This window comes from Cicer arietinum, chromosome 5 (assembly GCF_000331145.2).
Source record: "Cicer arietinum cultivar CDC Frontier isolate Library 1 chromosome 5, Cicar.CDCFrontier_v2.0, whole genome shotgun sequence".
NCBI lineage: Eukaryota > Viridiplantae > Streptophyta > Magnoliopsida > Fabales > Fabaceae > Cicer > Cicer arietinum.
Genome location: NC_021164.2, coordinates 59947923 through 59968413, shown reverse-complemented (window position 1 = coordinate 59968413; position 20491 = coordinate 59947923). Strand labels below are relative to the sequence as shown.

Here is a 20491-nt window from a genome sequence, read left to right as displayed (position 1 = left end):
ATAAAGAAGAACAAACAAAAATTAGAAGGATTTTTTTCTTCTCTAAAATAACCTTGACATTAAATATTTTCATACCAACTAATATGAATACTAATTGCATTTTAAGTAAAAACAAAAGAGTATAAAAGATATTTAAGTAATAAATATAGCTTGAAACTTACAATTTTTTCTTATAATCAGAGATAAAAAATTTGTCCAAAAGTTTCTTATATAAGGGAGTAATTAATAGAGTAAAATGAATAAAATAAAAGTATGAATCAACCTTTCACGATTAATCATATTTTTTTGATAAATATATCTTTCTCTAATGAAATACTCAAATATTATATAAATAAAAAAATTAATTTAATATTTTTTATTTATATTTAGTCTAAATTAAATCTACATTTTTACTTGTATTTCAGTTTAAATGAAATATGATCGAATTCAATCTCAATCTTTTTATTTTTTATAAACAACCACAAACCTTTTATTTATATATATTTACGTTAATTGACAGTAGTTCCAAATATGTCAGTGAGAGGGTTACCAAATGCAATCAATCGACTTTTATTTAATGGATTTTGTAGCAAATAAAAAATAAGTCTTTTTGAATACCATAGGTACAAGTTTGTATATGTACGTATTTGATCGCAAATAGTATAAACTAAGACTTGAATATCATTTGAAGTATAGGAAGTGTGTCTATATAAGTTTGAGGTATGTAGAAAGGCAATGCATATCATACAAAACCTCAACAACGTGTTAATAAGCGTGATTTGCGGGGCCTGCTAATAGAGCTATTTATGTCCTTTCAAAAATAGGTAAGGTGCTAGTTGTATATTTGACATAAAAATCTGTACTTAGTTTAATGAAATATCTTCATCTAAATATAACAACTTGATTTGTCACGTCTATTCGCGGCAATTATTCTCCGTCTAAAATATGCAATGAAACACCTCTAGGCGTGGCTCATCATTAAAAAACTCTAAATAGGGAATTATGTCAATGAATACGCTATCAATAATATGTTCCCTTAGACGTAGACAACATTAATTATGTTTCCCCACTAAAAAAACTAAAACCTACGATTATTAGTCAAGTGACGAGTATTGAATCTTAAACAGATACCTTGATTAGTGAAGGGTCATTCTAATTGATACACTTCCATTAAAAAATAGAATCGTACCCATCAACAAGAGCACCTAGCTACATCTAACATAGCTCTTCGATTATTGAAAATTCTCATATTGTTAATGAAAATTCACTACTATAATGATCATCTTCATTACACTATTGTGTTATCTGCCACAATTAAGGAAAATAACATAGAAACGTTCACTTTCCACAAAAACAAATTAGAAACATTCAATTTTTTATTTTATCTTTTTAAAAGCATTCAGTTTTTTATTTGATTATCATAAAATAGAGTAATTTTCAAATATATAATAGTTTCTTTTTTAGATAATACATATTTTTTTATAATTATTTTGTATTTAGAATATATTCCTCAACCGACAAATATTGATTTTGTTAAACAGAATACTATATTCAAATTTGAAATATCGTACTTATATGTAATTTTCTTCATCCTTTTATTAACAAAGAGAAAAATATATATATTATATATATATATATATATATATATATATATATATAAAGATTGAATTTTCAAAAGCCACTCAGTTTTTTATACAAGATAGAATAGTCTTTTTTTTTTTTATTACTATTTGATGATCAATTTTCTTGAGTAAGTCGAAATCTTTCACATAACTCACTCTTATGTTTATTACTATGTCATTAAATATCCGAATGAGAATTTCAATGAGCTAGCTTATGTTTATCAATTGTTAACATATAGTCGTTTTTCTATATTTTAAAGGAAAACGTTATTTTGAAAACAATTAGACTCTTAATTATGAATTATACTTTCTGTCTGCAATAAAAAAAGTTTAAAATTATTGTTTCTTTTAATTTATACAACTATTTGTTTTATAAAAATTTTAAAATGGTGCAAATACACAGATTTTTAACTAATATTTCTCTAAAATGAATTATTTTAAGAATAAAATAAATATTTTCAACAGTTGATTAAAAAAAATCAAAAATAGATTTTGAATATACATTATTACAAATAACTATCATTTTGATAAAAAATCATTTTAAAATAATATTATTTTCATCGTCAATATTAAGTATACTACTTTTAAAATATTCATTATATACTTTGCTAAAAACTTAAACATCTCCACTGCTTTTCATGTGGAGTTTATCTAATGCACATAATTGGTATAACTTTTTAAAAAGGAATTAATATCTATTTGTGTGGAAATATATCATAAATTGGCGACTCATACTTTTAAAAATCACAATACTATTTTCTTTAAAATTAAGAAATAAGTGGTTGAACTGTGTTGAAATAACTTAAAACATGCACTTTAGTAGATAATGCAATCATTGTGTAGACAAGTGTTTCCCTAACTCTTTAACATAATGACTTTGTTTAGTAAAATATTATCTCTTGTATTTCAGAATTGCATAATCGTAATAGGTTAGTGTTTCTTGATTATGACTTTGTTTTCTAGTAAAGTTTTTAACGAGACAAATCTTATTTATGCTCATGATTGTTTTAAGTTGGATTTTGGTCAAGTCCTCCAATTATTTTTGTAATTTCTCCATTTTTGTTAAATACTGTAAATGATAAATAACTATTTTAAAGTGCTAACATAAATGAGATATCTTGACAATTTTGTGTTACATTTGAACTCTAGTTTTTTATTTTTAAAATAGGTTAAATAGCACCCGTGGTGCCTAAACTTAATTTCAGTTAATATTTTAGTTCTTTATTTTTTTTTTCAATTTGGTCATTTATTTTAATTTTCAGTGACAATTTGATCTTTTATGTTTTAAAATATCAACAATGTCATCCTTATTTTTTACAGAAATTCAAAAAAATTATCAAAAATTTTAAACAAAACCCATAAAATTAAGTATCATCTTCAATATAATACAAATTTCATCAAATTCATAACTTAAATATTTAAATAAACTCATATTTTCATTTTTTATTTGATGAATTTGATGTTGTTGGAGATGAAAATATGAGTTTATTTGAATATTTGAATTATGTATTTGATGAAATTTGCATTATATTGAAGATGATAATTAATTTTATGGATTTTATTTAAAATTTTTGATAATTTTTGTAAAAATAATAATAATATTATTAATATTTTAAAATATAAAAAATAAATTATCACTTAAAATTAAAATAAATATTAAATTAAAAAAATAAAAAACTAAAATATTAACTTAAATAAAGTTAAAAGTTCGTAAATACTATTTAGTCTAACAAAATAATATGTAAAATAAATTAAACAACACTAGTTTTAAAAGTACGGGAGAGAGTAAATTTATTAAAATAAAAACAATTAATTTTGTCTTATATGTGATTTGGTATTCGATATTTATTAGCACGCCAACAGCTCATATGCAAATCTTGAATTCGCAAATGGAATTAGCTTGGAAATCAGAACCAAGTACGATTTTCGAGGTCGTCAGAACCAGTGAAATATGAACCAATGGCTTGAGAACAGACATTCCCGAAGTGATGACGTGGAATGAATAGAATCTCAGCCAATGAAACGGTGTCTGGTACTATGCGGACGGTTACATGGCAGTAGGATATGTACGACTTTGTTTAATGTTTATTTTAACATTTCCCTTTTGATATAGAGATGGTAATTAGTGAGGTTTATGTATGTCTTGTTCGTGATGTATCGTATGAGGTTAAAATTAAACTTTTAAACAAAACAGAGCTTTCATTTTGATGTTTTCTATATTCTCCTTTTTTTTTTTAAAACTGATATTTTCTATAGCTTGATTGCGAGGCCATGATCGTAATAAAACAATGGCATCTCACCTTACGTATTCCAAGTTTTTTCTCTTTTAATTTTACTAATACATATATATTTCCTTTGATTACATAATTTCATTAACTAATCAAACAATTCAAGTTTCTTAGAGAATCATTACAAATTCAAACAAAACAAATAAAAGTTTCATCATAATTGAAAGAGGTAGAGTATGCTCAATGTGTCGTAGGTCTGCACATTTATTTGAGTTGCAAGTTATACGATGAACTTCAAGATTCATATAAGGAGTTATGAGGATATGAAGAAGTACAAATTGCATATAAGATATATCATTATGGCCACAATGAATATGTTAGTGTAAAAGTGATTTTAGATATAATAATCTGATTGATGTTTTGATGATAACAAAAACAATAAAAATAAATGTCCCCTAATTATTTGCTAAGTATGCATATTATGTTAGAAGATAAAAATTTGTATTAATGACTATTTATTTTAAATTAACATAAATTATAAGTAAGTTAAAGATAATAATCTAAGTATTTTAAAAACTTAAGAATAATATCATATAATAAATAAGTAATTTTGATCACCGATAGAACAAGTCAAAATATACTAATAACAAGTATTACAACAAACATATGATAATTTATAGTCTAAGTCAAAGCGTTAAAGACAAAAGAAACATGAATATACGATTGATTCTCTGATAATAAAGAAAAAGAACACTAAAATGATCATTTGCATCTGACTAAAGTTAACTAAGAGTCAAGACCTTGTTGATCATATGACTAAAAGATCAAAGAATAAATCTCTTGATAAAATCTTTATTAATGTCAATACTCTAGTAAAACTCAATATTCTTATAAAGAAAGATAATTAATTACTCAAGACAAATAAGTTGATGTTATGAAGAATATGTTAAAGTTGTGTCTAACTGTAATCAACACACTCTCAATGTGTCTATGATGAATTTGATTATACAAACTCGCTCTAATTATTATGCATTTAATAGATATCTGACAAACTAGTTGATCATTTCATCAACACATCATAATAACACTCTGATAAAGTTAACACTATGAAAAAAAGTCAACTTTCTTAAGTCTATCATCTAAACCCAAAACCATGAAAAAGTCAACATCTTAACATACTCTATTTGTCAAAGATGGACTTATCATTTGATTGAATAAGTGAAATGACATCTTCTGAAAGTATCATCCTTTGATATTTATCTTCTTAAATCAAGATACATTGAATTAATTATGAAAATATACATATGAAAATGTCTTATATAATGATATAATTTAAATGTTGATTCAAGATCTCCAACGTTAATATCCTCAACAATTATATTCCTCAATGTTTAAATATAAACATATCTCAATATAAAAAACACAAGACAATGAAAATTGAAATGTGTTAAGAAGATTTTTTGTAAATAACCTATAAGACATAAAAAAAGAAAATAATGAATGAAATTTTTTTCTCAATAAAGAGTTGTTAGAATTGATGTGAATCAATCATGTTGTTTGATACACTTGGATTGTAATAGAATTTAAAATATAATATCATCTCAATTCTCGATGAGAGTTAGAATCCTAGAAACAAATTTTGTGTCAATTAAAACACAAACTAAAACTTATGTAAATTAGCTCGATAGTGGCAACAACATTTTTATTCGCAAGAGGTACCTGAACAGGTGTAAGAATACTTATGCCTCATCAACAACTTGTCAGAAAGTTGAGAAGGTTTTTAAGCTTGAAGAAAAATATCCAAAACCAAAAGACGAAAAGTAAATTAAACTTGTATGTTATTGTTTAAATAGTAGATTAAGTCGTCGACAATATTGAACTGAAATCTCTTTGTAAAGGGACTAGATTTAGCAATAATTTATTGTGAACTAGTATAAAAATATTTTTGTCTCTTCTTTGACTTTGCTCTGTAATTAATCTAAATTCTTTCTAATTTAACTTTATTTTTACTTAAATTGTTTATAATCATAAGTTAAATATTATAATAAAAAACATATTTTTGTGTAATCAACTCAAATAATTTTTAGAAATAACAAAACACAATAATATTTCATTTATTGTATTTTTTAGCACCTTTAAAATCATGTCCACACCTAAAGTCTTATCATGGGATAATTCCAGTTAACCAAGGCATATGATCACTTATATTTTGCTTTAATGTGAATGTAAGTTGTAGCCTCCTCTTTTTTAGTGTTCGTTTGCATTTAGGGTATAATTGTTAATATTCAATTGGCGAACTTTTTATTCGGATATACACAACGAGCCAATACTCAATTTTTGCACTTTGGTTCGTGGAAAGAAATTGAATAGATTTAAATATTTAATTTGGTGTCCAATTATTTGATCTATTCTATTGGGTTTCAAGGGGAAGTAGCCGATTTGAGGGGTTATTGCTCAAATAAGTATATCTTGGGAGGTTGTTTAGTAGGAGGGAGGGTAGTAACTTTGGCTTCATATTCTCCGATTAATTCAATAATCCTATAGATTGTTTAAACACTACCTATAAATATTTATTTGTATAGAATTTAGGTATCGCGTAAACTTCTTTTAATAATATTATTTATTTGCATAAAAAAAAACTCCATAAGTCAAAGATGATCATCAAAAAAACAAATTTATATAAGTTGCAATCTTAAAATAAGGTAATTAGGCAAAGGGGTGGGTGAAGCACAAGATATATACGAAAATTTAGAGGTGGTAGAAGGTTATGCGGAAACCCAAGGGGTTAGGAGTAAATTGAAAAAGTTACATAGGCATAGTGATTGTGTTAACTAATAAAATAAAATAACCGAAGAGCGAGACAAAGTTGTGGTATAAAAAAACGGCACTCGTAATTATTTACTCAAATATAGAATAATTTAACTCACATCAGGTAGGCAGTCATGTTGTTAGTGACAACAGCACACATAACTTTATTGTTTCACCTCACCAATCACTTTTTGTACTTCCACTGTCTCATACTCCAAACCCATCCCCTCTCTCTCAATCCCTTTATAAACCTCCCTTCTCCCCCACCACACAACAATTAATTTCCTTCCACTCAATATTCCCAAACCCCAACTGTATATTCAAATCTTCTCTCTTCTCTCAAAACATCTTAATTAGTCAACTCAACAAATTTAACTCTATGGAAATGGACATGGATACAATCCATGACCTCGACTTCTCCGGACACAGCACCCTCACCAATACCCCTACTTCCGACGAAGACTACGGTTGTAACTGGAACCACTGGTCTCCTATCGTCAACTGGGACACCTTCACGGGTACCCAGGACGACTTTCACCATCTCATGGATTCCATCATAGACGACAGAACCACCGTCGTCGAACAGCTCAGCCCCTCCACCACCACCGCCACTACAACAACAACAACAACAACCACGGAGGAGGAGGAAGATGAAGAAGAGGAAACAGAAATAAAAACAGAAAAAACAGCAGCACAAGCAGCGGGAGATGATTTAAAAGGGCTAAGGCTAGTCCACCTATTGATGGCTGGCGCGGAAGCTTTAACCGGCTCGACCAAAAGCCGCGACTTGGCTCGAGTGATATTGGTTCGGCTCAAGGAGTTGGTGTCCCAACAAGCCCACGGCTCCAACATGGAGAGACTCGCCGCTTATTTCACAGAAGCGCTTCAAGGGTTACTAGAAGGCGCTGGGGGTGCGCACAATAACAACCACCATCACCCCCAAGGTGGACCCCACGACAACCAAAACGACACACTCGCTGCTTTCCAACTACTTCAAGACATGTCTCCTTACGTCAAATTCGGCCACTTCACCGCCAATCAGGCCATCCTCGAGGCCGTGGCCCACGAACGACGAGTCCACGTCATCGACTACGATATCATGGAAGGGGTCCAATGGGCCTCATTAATCCAGGCCCTAGCTTCCAACAAAAACGGCCCACATCTCCGAATCACCGCATTATCAAGAACCGGAACAGGACGCCGATCAATCGCCACCGTTCAAGAAACCGGCCGTCGATTAACCTCCTTCGCCGCTTCCCTTGGCCAACCGTTTTCATTTCACCACTGTAGACTAGACTCCGATGAAACGTTTCGTCCTTCTTCACTGAAGTTAGTTAGAGGAGAGGCTTTGGTTTTTAATTGCATGCTTAATTTGCCTCACCTTAGTTACCGTGCACCCGATTCGGTTGCTTCGTTTTTGAATGGAGCAAAAGCGTTGAAACCGAGGCTTGTGACGTTGGTGGAGGAAGAAGTTGGATCGGTTGTTGGAGGATTCGTGGAACGGTTCATGGACTCGCTTCATCATTACTCTGCGGTGTTTGATTCGTTGGAGGCTGGGTTTCCAATGCAGAATCGGGCCAGGGCTTTAGTGGAGCGAGTGTTTTTTGGGCCTCGGATTGCGGGCTCATTGGCCCGGATATATCGAACGGGTGGAGAGGAGGAGAGAAGGTCGTGGGGGGAATGGTTAGGTGCGGCAGGGTTTAGGGGAGTTCCCGTAAGCTTTGCGAATCATTGCCAAGCGAAGCTGTTGTTGGGTCTATTCAATGACGGGTATAGGGTGGAAGAGGTGGGTGTAGGTAGTAATAAGTTGGTGTTGGATTGGAAATCAAGGCGTTTGCTATCTGCCTCCGTTTGGACTTGTTCTTCGGAATCAGATTTATAGGTTGCAATGTGACTTTCTAATTGCTTTAATTAACTGACATGACCCTCCATAAACGGAAACAATTGCAGTATGAACTCTTGTTAATTTCCACTTCTGGTTGTTTTCATTTATGGATCTTAATTCTGTTGACTGATGTTTGATTGTGTGTTTGCGCCACGGTTTGTAAAAACATAGATCAAGTTGATTTTATAAAATTAATTCATTTTAGTTTAATTAAGTAAATTTATTTTATCCTTTTTTCACACATATTTATGTTATCCCAAAAAATATAAGTTTATTATGTATTTGAAATTTTAATTTTGACATATATAGAATAATTTGCTTTAAACTCTTATTTTTTGTTCTGCACTACCCAAGACTAACTTTATTTAATGGACCATAACAGGGCAATCCACTCTCCTTAAGTAATATTATTATTTCGAGGGGGTTATTTCTTGCGTTCATCATGTACTACATGATCAAGGTCATACCGTGATTATCAAATCATAACACGAATCATTCAATGATATTAATGGGTTTTACACCTCTTTATTCTAAGGTTATATTTGGATATGTTAAAATGAGGAGAATGAAACGGACTAGAATGAAATGGAGTGTCGCAGAATAAAATTAAAACATCCACTTTATTGTGATGAACAATAAAAGATGAAAAGTGAGGGTAAGTGATGAAATATGATGAAGCAATCCATTCCATTCTCTTTTTTAGCAATTCAAACAATGGAACATACATATATTTCATGTTATTCCATCTCATACTATCAATCCAAACATAGCCTAAAAGGTTCACTATAAAAGGGTTATTTTTTTACCACTATAAAGGACTATTGAAATATACATATTTTAATTTGAGAGATACCTCACTCATCTCAATCAAATACTAACTTGAGTGTTAAAGTATTTGTAGACACACCATCACTTTCCGACAACGCTTAACACTCACTCTATAGTCTTCTTGAAGATCCACCTCAGATCATTAGCGTTATTTGTGGGAAATTTGATTTCCCTATTTCGATCAAACATTGTTCGCGTTCATGATTATCGGTTCCAAATGATCCACAACTCCCAAGAAGATTACCAATGACGTCGTCCAACCAACATTGCAAAAGATGGACAATGTTGCAACATCAACTTCCTCGGCTCAACCTCCTCAAGATGAACAACAACTCATCCAAACTCCACATGACGAAAAACAACTCATCAACTCCCTGAGAAATACTCTTCAGAACCTACTAGATTTGGTTGAGAAACGGTCCAAACTCCTCGACGAGCAAAAAAATTCATACTAGCTTGAGTTGAGAATAACCCGCCAAGATATTTGAGCCGTTGTTGCCACATAATTGGAAATACAACAACAAACTGATCGTCTCCAACAAGGAAAATCATTAGATCTCTTTGCATGCACTACGAGACCTTAGTATGAGTAATAGATCCTCGCCTCTAGATCTTCATGGAACGAGAGACAAATCTCTAACTCCTAGGCCTAGTTCTAAGGGAAACGACTCTCATGATTGACATTGATCCATTTCATCAAAAAGTAGATATTATCCCCCCAAAGACATGCTTATTCTCATTCTCGCCAACAAAGCAACAATCGGAAGTGTCAATAACACCTCTTCACCGGTGTCAAGACTTTCCTTGGTCATTTTCTTAGGATTACTTAGACGACAATGAACACATCCCAAGTCGTACACTACAAGAAAATTAGCATTCGGTGGCAGTCAAAAGTCCTCCCAAAGCTGCAAAAGTAGACACAAATCATTAGTTTGCGGTGGCCAAAAGACTCTCACATTTGAATCGGTCACAATATTTATATTGGTCTGAATTTTCACAAATTGATGTTTTCTTTTATATAATCTGGTAAAGCCTTTATGTGGGTCTAAACTCACACGAATTCTTTTCTATATTTAAAGCATTAAAAGTAGTTTTTATGGCAGTTTTAAAACACCGCAAATAATTAATTTAAAAAAAACATCAAAAATATTGTAAAGGTGAAAAAATATATTTTTATTTTAAAAAATAAAAAAATGTAAACAATAAAAAAAAATTCAAATGTGTTCGGATCTAAACTAAGATATCTCATGTCGATGACAGATCGAAAAGAAGAAAGCTATGTGGATGTTGATGTGTGGTCAAAATTCGCGTTGGAGTAGGTATCAATTAGTGGGAGTGTACCTACAAACACTCTAATGCTCAAATCAATATATGATTGAGGTGGGTGAGAGGCATAAAAGATAACATGTTTTGTTATGTCATGAGACATGACTTATATAGCATGAAATTGGATGGTATTGGGGCAATTCAGAAGTCTAGTCCATAACAAATGGAAAAAAATTATTTCAAAAAAATAAAAATGATAGATAATACGAGGAGAAAAAAAATGAGAGAATAATAGTAGAGAGAAAGTAGACAAAAGGTAAAAAAAAAAAAACCTTATAAAAAGGGTAAAAGTAGGAAATTAAAGGAGAAGATGAGAAGTGAAAAAATTTAGAGAGAATGTGGAGAAAAAACTTATAGAGTAGATAGAAGTGAGAAATAAAGAAAGATGAGAAGAATATAGCTACAAATTTATGGTGGCCAAAACCCTCACAAATTTAGTTTCTTAACCAAATTTGTGGTTGTTTAAACCATTACAAAAACCAACAAATCTTGTAGCGGAAATATATAATCTACACAAAAACTATTTTTAGTAAATAATAACAAATTTGAATTTTACAAATTTTTAATGTTTTATTTTCCCACTAATTTGTGAGGGTCTTTCAAAAGCCCAAAATTTTTTTGAAGTTAACAACAACTGAGTTTTTTTTTTTTTTTTTTTTTTTTTTTTTTTTTTTTGTAGTGGTGAACTATTCACAAGTTGAATCGATCATTATTGAACCTTCAATCCCTTTGAGAAGCCTTGTATGGACACATATGCTGGTACCAATAATTTGGACGAGCCCTTGAAGAACAGAGATATCTTCCTTAATTATTGGAACGTGCGAGGCCTATATGTTGAGACAAAATCTCAAATTAATATTTTAATTATAATATTAAGATATCTTTTAAAAAAACTTATACCTTTTAAGATATCTCAAATTAATATTAAGATATCTTTTAAAAAAAAAAAAACTTATCCCTTTTATATAAGACCCCATTTTAATTACAAGAATCATTTCTTAGTTTTTCACTAAAATGCTCTTAAATAAATATAAAGAATTAAATGATCAACTATTTAACAATCTTAATAATTGAATGACAGCTTTGAAAAAAAAAATATAAATTACTGATAAGTTTAAAATACAAACTATTTTTTTTTTAAAATTTCTTGTCCATTGATGAAATAGATATTACCTACAAAGATGGAGTTAGCAGTCAAATAGATATTGCATGAGAAATCTATATTGATGTGGTAAAAAATAATTTGTAGCGGTAAGAAAGCAAAAAAAATAAAAAATAAAAAGATCCAATTTGGTGAGCAAATCTTAGCTTTAAGACATCTATTATATATATTTAAAACAAACTTCATGTCACTTCATAGTAATTTCTACCACATGTGCAAATATATTCTACCTCAGCAAAAAAAACTGATGTGTACACCTTAGAGAGTTGTCTTGTATTTTTATGTTTCACCTCATTTTTTTCTACTTACTTTCTAAATAATTTTTTCCTCTTTTAATCCCTAATTTTTGTAATGACTTCCTCCAACAATTTCTTCTTCCCTCTTGTGTACACCTCAGTCATTCGCCATCCTCGCAAAATCATCTTCTGCAAAATCATTTGTTCCTCTGCGATAATTCTTCAAAATCGTCGACTGTACTCCAATGATACCCTGAAAGAGGTATAGATTGGTTCGTTGCAACAAAAAATGTCCTTCTCTTTGTCAATTTCTAATTTTGATGCCATAAATTCAATTATGTTCTATGCAATCTTTGAAATCAATCTGGCTCATAGTGTGACTTAATGCAGAAAATCCAAGTTGGGATGGGACCATCTGGCAAACTTCGCTACCCATCATACCTAGAGCAAAATGACACATGGAAATTCCCAAGAATTAGTGCTTTCCAATGCTATGACAAGGTATATTTATACATCAATATTTTTTCCCTCACCCTTCTAAACTATTTCCTTTATTTAGTTGTTTTTAAGTGTCACTTTGCTTTGTGTGTCTCATATTCTTAGTTTTACTTCAATGTAGTATATGTTGAGTAGCTTACAAATTGCAATTGAAAAAGTTAGACTCAAATAATTTTAATCATGTTTAAAAGATACATGTCATCAAGTAAATTAGATCATTTTAAATTTCAGAAGACAAATTTGCATGTATTGTGGAAAATTTTCAAATGTTAAAATTAATGACTTCGATCATTCTAATCATTGATCTTTGTGGTAATTGTGAAATTTTTATTTTAAATCAGATATATTAGAATTGTAATTTACAAACATTCAAATTATTATTAATATTGACAGAGAAATCATAATCATTAACATTTTGGTTACAATCATAAATTCAATTATGTTATATGCAATCTTTGAAATCAATATGGCTCATAATGTGACTTAATGCAGGAAATCCGAGTTGGGATGGGACCAGTCGGCAAACTTCGCTACTCATCATACCCAGAGCAAAATGACACATGAAAATTCCCAAGAATTAGTGCTTACCAATGCTATGACAAGGTATATTTATACATCAATATTTTTTCCTTCACCCTTCTAAACTCTTTTTCTTATTTAGTTGTTTTTAAGTGTCACTTTGATTTATGTGTCTCATATTCTTAGTTTTAATTCAATGTAGTATATGTTGAGTAGTTTACAAATTGCACGACTATCCAGGAAATCAAAGTTGGGATGGGACCGACCGACAAACTTCGCTACCCATCCTACCCAGAGCAAAATGACACATGGAAATCCTCAGGAATTAGTGTTTTTCAATGCTATGACAAGGTATATACATCAATATTTTTTCCCTCACCCTTCTAAACTTTTTTCCTTATTTAGTTGTTTTTAAGTGTCACTTTGCTTTGTGTGTCTCATATTCTTAGTTTTACTTCAATGTAGTATATGTTGAGTAGCTTACAAATTGCAATTGAAAAAGTTTGACTCAAATAATTTTAATCATGTTCAAAAGATACATGTCATCAAGTAAATTAGATCATTTTAAATTTCAGAAGACAAATTTGCATGTATTGTGGAAATTTTTCAAATGTTAAAGTTAATGACTTCGATCATTCTAATCATCGATCTTTGTGGTAATTGTGAAATTTTTATTTTAAATCGGATATATTAGAATTTTAATTTACAAAAATTCAAATTATTATTAATATTGACAGAGGAATCATAATCATTAACATTTTGGTTACAAAATATTAATTGTCAAACAATTATAAGAATACAATAATTACAAATGTATTACTTTAATTTCATCTATTATATATATTTAAATATTTATATTTGATTTTCTACTATGAATGTTGGTAAATATATATAATATATAAATATTTAGAAATGATGAATAAAGTCATGTCTCTTTGAATTTTAATCTGTTTTATTTTACTGAAACTAAAATGTTAATGATTATGATTACTCAATTAATATTAATAATAGTTTGAATATTTGTAAATTAAAATTATAATATATCCGATTTAAAGTTAAAAAAATTCATAATTACCACAAAGATCGATGATTAAAATGGTCGAGTGAGAGAAATAAAAAATATTTGTATTTGATTTTCTAATTTGAATATTGGTAAATATATATAATATATAAATATTTAGAAATAATGGACAAAGTAATTTCTCTTTGAATTTTGGTCAGTTTTATTTTATTGAAACTAATTTAATTTAATTTCTTGTTTTATAGTGTTAACTGGTATGAAATTAATGTGATTCATTTGTTGTTATTTGTATTTGATGTATACATGTAATTGTTTACCAATTAAATAGTTTATAACCGAATTGTTATAAATTTTAGATTTCGGTTTTGATCATAATATTAATGATTATGATTACTTAATTAATATTAATAATAGTTTAAATGTTTGTAAATTGAAATTCTAATATATTCAATTTAAAGTAAAAAAAAAAATCACAATTACTACAAAGATCGATGAGTAAAATGATCGAGTGAGAGGATAAAAGAATATATGTATTTGATTTTCTACTTTGAATATTGGTAAATATATATAGTATATAAATATTTATAAATTATTGACAAAATCATGTTTCTTTGAATCTTGTTCAGTTTTATTTTATTGAAATTAATTAAATTAAATTTATTATTTTATAGTGTTAATTGACATGAAATTAAAATAATTCATTTATAATTATTTGTATTTGATGTATACTTATAATTGTTTAACAATTAATATTTTGTAGCCGAATTATTATAAATTTTAAATTTCGGTTTTGAAGTCAAAATATTAATGATTATGATTACTCAATTAATATTAATAATAGTTTGAATGTTTGTAAATTAAAATTATAATATACGAAATAATTTGAAAAGAAAGTTCAAGGTTGGAGTAACTTAACATGCAAACAACTAATATTGTTTATACAAAAACTAACAACCAGTTAGTCATATATTTGATTTTTGATTTTTTTTTCTTCTATGAATATGTATTTTGGTGTCTGAATCAAATTAGTTTTTGAATTTTGTGAATTGGTAAATATATATTTGAAATTATAAAATATCAATCAAAATAATATCTTTGTAAACATTTATTGTTAGAAATTAAGATGTAACACTCAATTGAATATATGGTTTATCTATATTGATCTCACACCAATGTTATTTTCCTATAAACAAATTTAACGATAAAATTTTGTTTCAAAGATAAATTGGTAGTAATTGTAATTTTACATAGATTAATTATGGACAAATTAATCTATTAAATTTCATAGAAAAAATTAATTCACGTTATAATAACATTGATATGAAATTAATATAAATAGATCAAATATTCAATTAAAATATCATATCATAATCTTTTGACAATTCAAAAGTATTCATTATGTTGCTTTTGACTAAACATAGATTTAGAATAAAATTAAGTTTATAGAATTAGTTGTCAAGAGAATCCAAACATAATGTCAATATATTTTTTCATTACAAAATTAAGTTTAGAGTTACAAATAGAAAACCAAACTTCATACTCTTTTGGTCTTCAACATAAGAAAACATATGTTCAACAAAAATTAATGTATTTATTTTAAATAATATATATATATATATATATATTTAATTTAAATACATTTATTAATTCACTTTCTCTTATATTTAAAATTAAAAAAATATTTTTTAAAAAATGTATTAAAAATATTAAATGTATCGGATATAAAATTAAGACTAGATACAAAATCGTTTTGAAACATCTTTTTATTAATTAAAAGATAAGATATTAATTAATGGTACAATGTTTTTTGTCTAATATTATTAAATGCAGCTTCCTACTAGAGAGGGCAATACTAGACCGTCAACACCAAACACAAAGTCAGAAAGGAACCTATGCCATTAAGATGCAGCATGGGTATAATAGTTGCACACATTCATTCGTTATAAGATTCATGCCTTCCTCCAAATTGTTTTCATTTTCTAATCATTTCAATTTCAACAGCGCCATTATCCCCTCTTTCTCTAAAACCCCCAAATTTTCATCTTTCATTTCCGCCACCATGTCCACCACTGTCTCCACTCCCAACGATACTAAAACCCATCATTTGCAGGTTCAACCTCTTCTCCTTTTCCAGATCTCTCTATTTGTTGCTTTTATAATTAAAACAAAATTGTGTTTTCTTTCGTAATTATTTTCGATTATATAATTTTTGGGGTTTCGTTCGTCTCATCGATGACAATTTTGCAGCTGTCGTTAGTTTGTGGCAAAATACACGTGTCTGAATGTTTACCGTGTTGTGTTTCTATCGGGTACTTGCCATCCATTTTTCTTATCCTTTCTTTTGTTGCTAGTTTCTATTGCTAGATGGCTACTCTCTAAGTAATTTTTAAACAGTTAGTTAATTTTAGCTACTGTTTTTTGTATATATTTTATTAAGTAGTTGAAAAATTAACGTATCTATATTAAATTCCTAACCGGATACTTCAATCTTTCAAATTTTGTTATATTTACATTATGATGTTGTGTTTTTTTCATTAGTGTATGGGAATGGGGCATTATCGTGATTCTCTCACGATTCTAAATCGTCTAAAGTTACTCTACATTTGGAAGTATAGAGAACCCGAATCCCATTATTTCGCGCATTGTAGATCACTTTTGTTTTCCATTTACTTTTTAATTTTTCATAATTTCTTCTGAGTTACTTAGATTTTGTTCCACTGGGATAAACCATGAATTTTGTTCATAAACTATTATTGTCTCTCTAATTTAGTTTTATATGTATATAAAAATGATAATTTGTCTCTAAAATATATGAAATCCGTCAATTTAAACCCTAAAGTATATGAAATCTATCATGTTAGATCCTAATATCTTAGTAGCAGAGACTAAATTGACATATTTTATATTGTTTAGGGGCAACTTGTGACATTTATATACTTTAGGGACTAATTTGGCGAGAGAGTGATATTTTAGGGGTTAAATTGATGGTTTACGTTGTTTGCGGTGTTAGTGTTAGTGAAGAAAGGGAAGGAAAGGGTTTGGGGCAAAAGGGAAGGAAAAGAATGAAAGAGGGAGGATAGATTTTTACCCTTGTTTGAATGTAAAAAAAACCAAGTTAGGTTTTATTTGCTAAAATTAAGTTTATTTGTTGCTGCTAGCTTGTTTATTTTGTAAAACCTTCCTGAATCTCCATTGGTTTATCGACATAGGATCATATCTTGCCTAGTTGAAGGGGGAGGATTTATGAAAGGAAGAAAATTTGGTTCTAGGGTTTACCTGTTATAATTGACCAAAATAAGTGAAGAAACAGATGAGGGAAGAAAAAAACTTCATCGTTCATTGTTAAGCCGTGTGTTTATGTTAATTGTTGCTGTTTGCTGTCATTTGTTTGTTAGGTTGCAAAGCGGTTGGAGAAGTTTAAAACAACAATCTTCACTCAAATGAGTATGCTTGCCATCAAACATGGAGCCATAAACCTTGGTCAGGGTTTTCCTAACTTTGATGGTCCAGAGTTTGTTAAGGAAGCAGCACTTCAAGCAATCAGGGATGGGAATAATCAATATGCCAGGGGTTATGGAGTTCCAGACCTTAACATTGCCATTGCTGAAAGATTCAAGAAAGATACTGGACTAGTGGTAGACCCTGAAAAGGAAGTTACAGTTACATCTGGCTGCACAGAAGCAATTGCTGCAACTATGTTAGGGTTGATAAATCCCGGTGACGAGGTTATCTTGTTTGCTCCTTTTTATGATTCTTATGAAGCCACTTTATCCATGGCTGGTGCAAATGTAAAAGGAATCACTCTGCGCCCCCCAGATTTCGCTCTACCGATTGAAGAGTTGAAGTCCACCATCTCAAAGAATACTCGTGCCATTCTTTTAAATACTCCTCACAATCCTACTGGAAAGATGTTCACTCGAGAGGAGCTCAATACCATTGCATCTCTTTGCATTGAGAATGATGTTCTGGTTTTCAGTGATGAAGTTTATGATAAGTTGGCATTTGATATGGAACACATTTCGATTGCTTCTTTGCCTGGAATGTTCGAGCGGACGGTGACAATGAACTCGTTGGGGAAGACATTCTCCTTGACTGGATGGAAAATTGGTTGGGCCATATCACCTCCACACTTAACATGGGGAGTGCGACAGGCACATGCTTTCCTCACTTTTGCAACCTCAAATCCTATGCAGTGGGCTGCTGCAGTAGCTCTAAGAGCACCAGATTCTTATTACATTGAACTGAAGAGGGATTATATGGAAAAGAGAGCTATTTTGGTTGAAGGGTTGAAGGCCGTTGGCTTCAAGGTATTCCCATCTAGTGGAACCTACTTTGTGGTTGTTGATCACACCCCTTTTGGACTTGAAAATGATGTTGCATTTTGTGAATATCTAGTTAAGGAGGTTGGAGTGGTGGCCATTCCTACCAGTGTGTTTTACTTGAATCCAGAAGAGGGAAAGAATCTAGTCCGGTTCACTTTCTGCAAGGATGAAGGAACTCTAAGAGCTGCTGTTGAGAGGATGAAGGAGAAGCTTAGAAAATGATCTCCATTCATGATTAAGTTATGTGTTATATGTTGATTTGAAGATATTTATCATTCTAGAATCTCAGATGTAGGTAGGCTTGTAATAACTTGTGGTTGATTAGCTCAACAGTCTGAGTCATTAGTGATAATTTATCCCCCAAGATTGTGTTTTCCCCTCTGAATCTCAACGTTATGATGGGTGTGTAGTGTGGTCAATGAATAATTGTTTGAAATCATCAGAAAATTTCCCTGAATCTCAACACGTGATGATTGGTTTGTATGACCCCGATTTATTTCATCTAAGCTTAGAAGTTGGGAGTGTTATTATTCTCCAGGTGGGTAGGCTTCTTATGCATCTCAATCATATAATATGGTAATTGACATCTCAAGTTTTATTTCTGTTGAGTAGCAAATTAGGAACTTATAAGTTATAAGTCAATAATTTATATATTCAATGACACAAACAAATCAACATAACAAGGTACTGTTATGAATATGCTACTGCAATAATTATTTATTTACGAGAAGTGCTAGAAATATTGTCTGTCTTAGATTTATATTGGGTTGGGATTAATTTATCCATATAAAACTGCCGTGAGACTTGTCAATTGGTGATTGATGTCTCTCCTTATAAACTATTATTATAGAGTTTTGTCCAATACTTTTTAAAAAATGACCGTTTAAAAGAAAATGTCAAAAAGAATGTTGCTAGCACTACCCATCATTTCCAACCAACAATTGTATTGGCAAAGTGCCACTTATCTTCCAAAGGTGAATTAAATATTTCTTTTCTATAAGGTTATCATATTAAAATGTTCGTGGTGAACCTTAGTTTGGTGAAAAATTTCCCCTGTAGCTCCACAATTTGTCTTGTACTCCAAAAAAATTCGAAAATGTCAAAATTATTCTCAATTTTATTTTTACTATTTCAAAGAAAGTAAAGGTAAATTTTTTTTTCACCATTTTGTTATTCACCCTCCAGTTTCCCGGTAATTATCGGAATACTTGTAACAAGATTTCCGGTACATAATAAACTACCAGAAATGTTAAAACTGAGTTTTTCGGTACAAAAGGGAAAAGTTGTGTACCGGAAAACTTAATTGACAAGTATTCCGGTATAGTAGTAGATTCCGGAAAACTTCATTTCTAAGTTTTCCGGTACAGACCAATTTTTTTTAATTTTTTTTTTAGTTTTTTAATTTTTTTTTTAATGTTAACATATATGGATAATCCACTACTATTAATGGACAAAACATGCGTCGATACTACAAATATTTTTGACACAGATCAGGTATGAATAAATATATTTAATATTAATATTATAAAAATATATTTTTTGTAATTAATTATAATTATTTTATTTCAGATATTTGATTCAAAGGATACTGTTGTGAAATGGACAGAAGAAATTGGTATAAAAAATAAAGTTACCGTTATTATCAGAAGATCAGATATAGAGACAGGTGAGAAAGGACAGAGAAATAAATTAATACTAGTTTGTAACCCGTACGTCCGCACGGAAACAACGATTTTATAAATAAATGGCTATATTATATATATATATATATATATCAAATTTCATAAATTTTATTGACATTAAAAGAAATAAATTGATTTAAAAAAAATAATTTACAATAAAAAAAATTTAAAAAAATCTAATTTTAACTTAACTTTAAAACTACTTTCTTATAGGCTCAATGTTATTGATAAAAAGTATGACTCTAACACTACTCTTTAATCTTACTCAAATGATGATGTCTTATTTTTGAATTCTACACATAATATTTTTTCTTTCCAAAAAACTTATTATAAAGCAATACTTTTAATTTTAAACAAATAAAAACAATAATTATT

General features: G+C 29.6%; 2 protein-coding genes across 2 annotated transcripts; both read left to right on the top strand.

Annotated features, from left to right (window-relative positions):
- Positions 1-6810: 6810 nt before the first annotated feature.
- On the top strand, positions 6811-8853 carry LOC101512209 (protein NODULATION SIGNALING PATHWAY 2). The gene has a single exon (XM_004499350.4). It carries the CDS (start codon positions 7017-7019, stop codon positions 8517-8519), a length of 1503 nt encoding a protein of 500 aa, XP_004499407.1. The 5' UTR covers positions 6811-7016; the 3' UTR covers positions 8520-8853.
- Positions 8854-15952: 7099 nt separating this feature from the next.
- LOC101511886 (uncharacterized) lies at positions 15953-18917 on the top strand. The gene is made up of 2 exons (XM_004499349.4): positions 15953-16222; positions 17508-18917. The coding sequence occupies exons 1-2, from the start codon at positions 16016-16018 to the stop codon at positions 18654-18656; spliced, it is 1356 nt and encodes a 451-aa protein (XP_004499406.1). The 5' UTR covers positions 15953-16015; the 3' UTR covers positions 18657-18917.
- The last annotated feature ends 1574 nt before the right edge of the window (positions 18918-20491 follow it).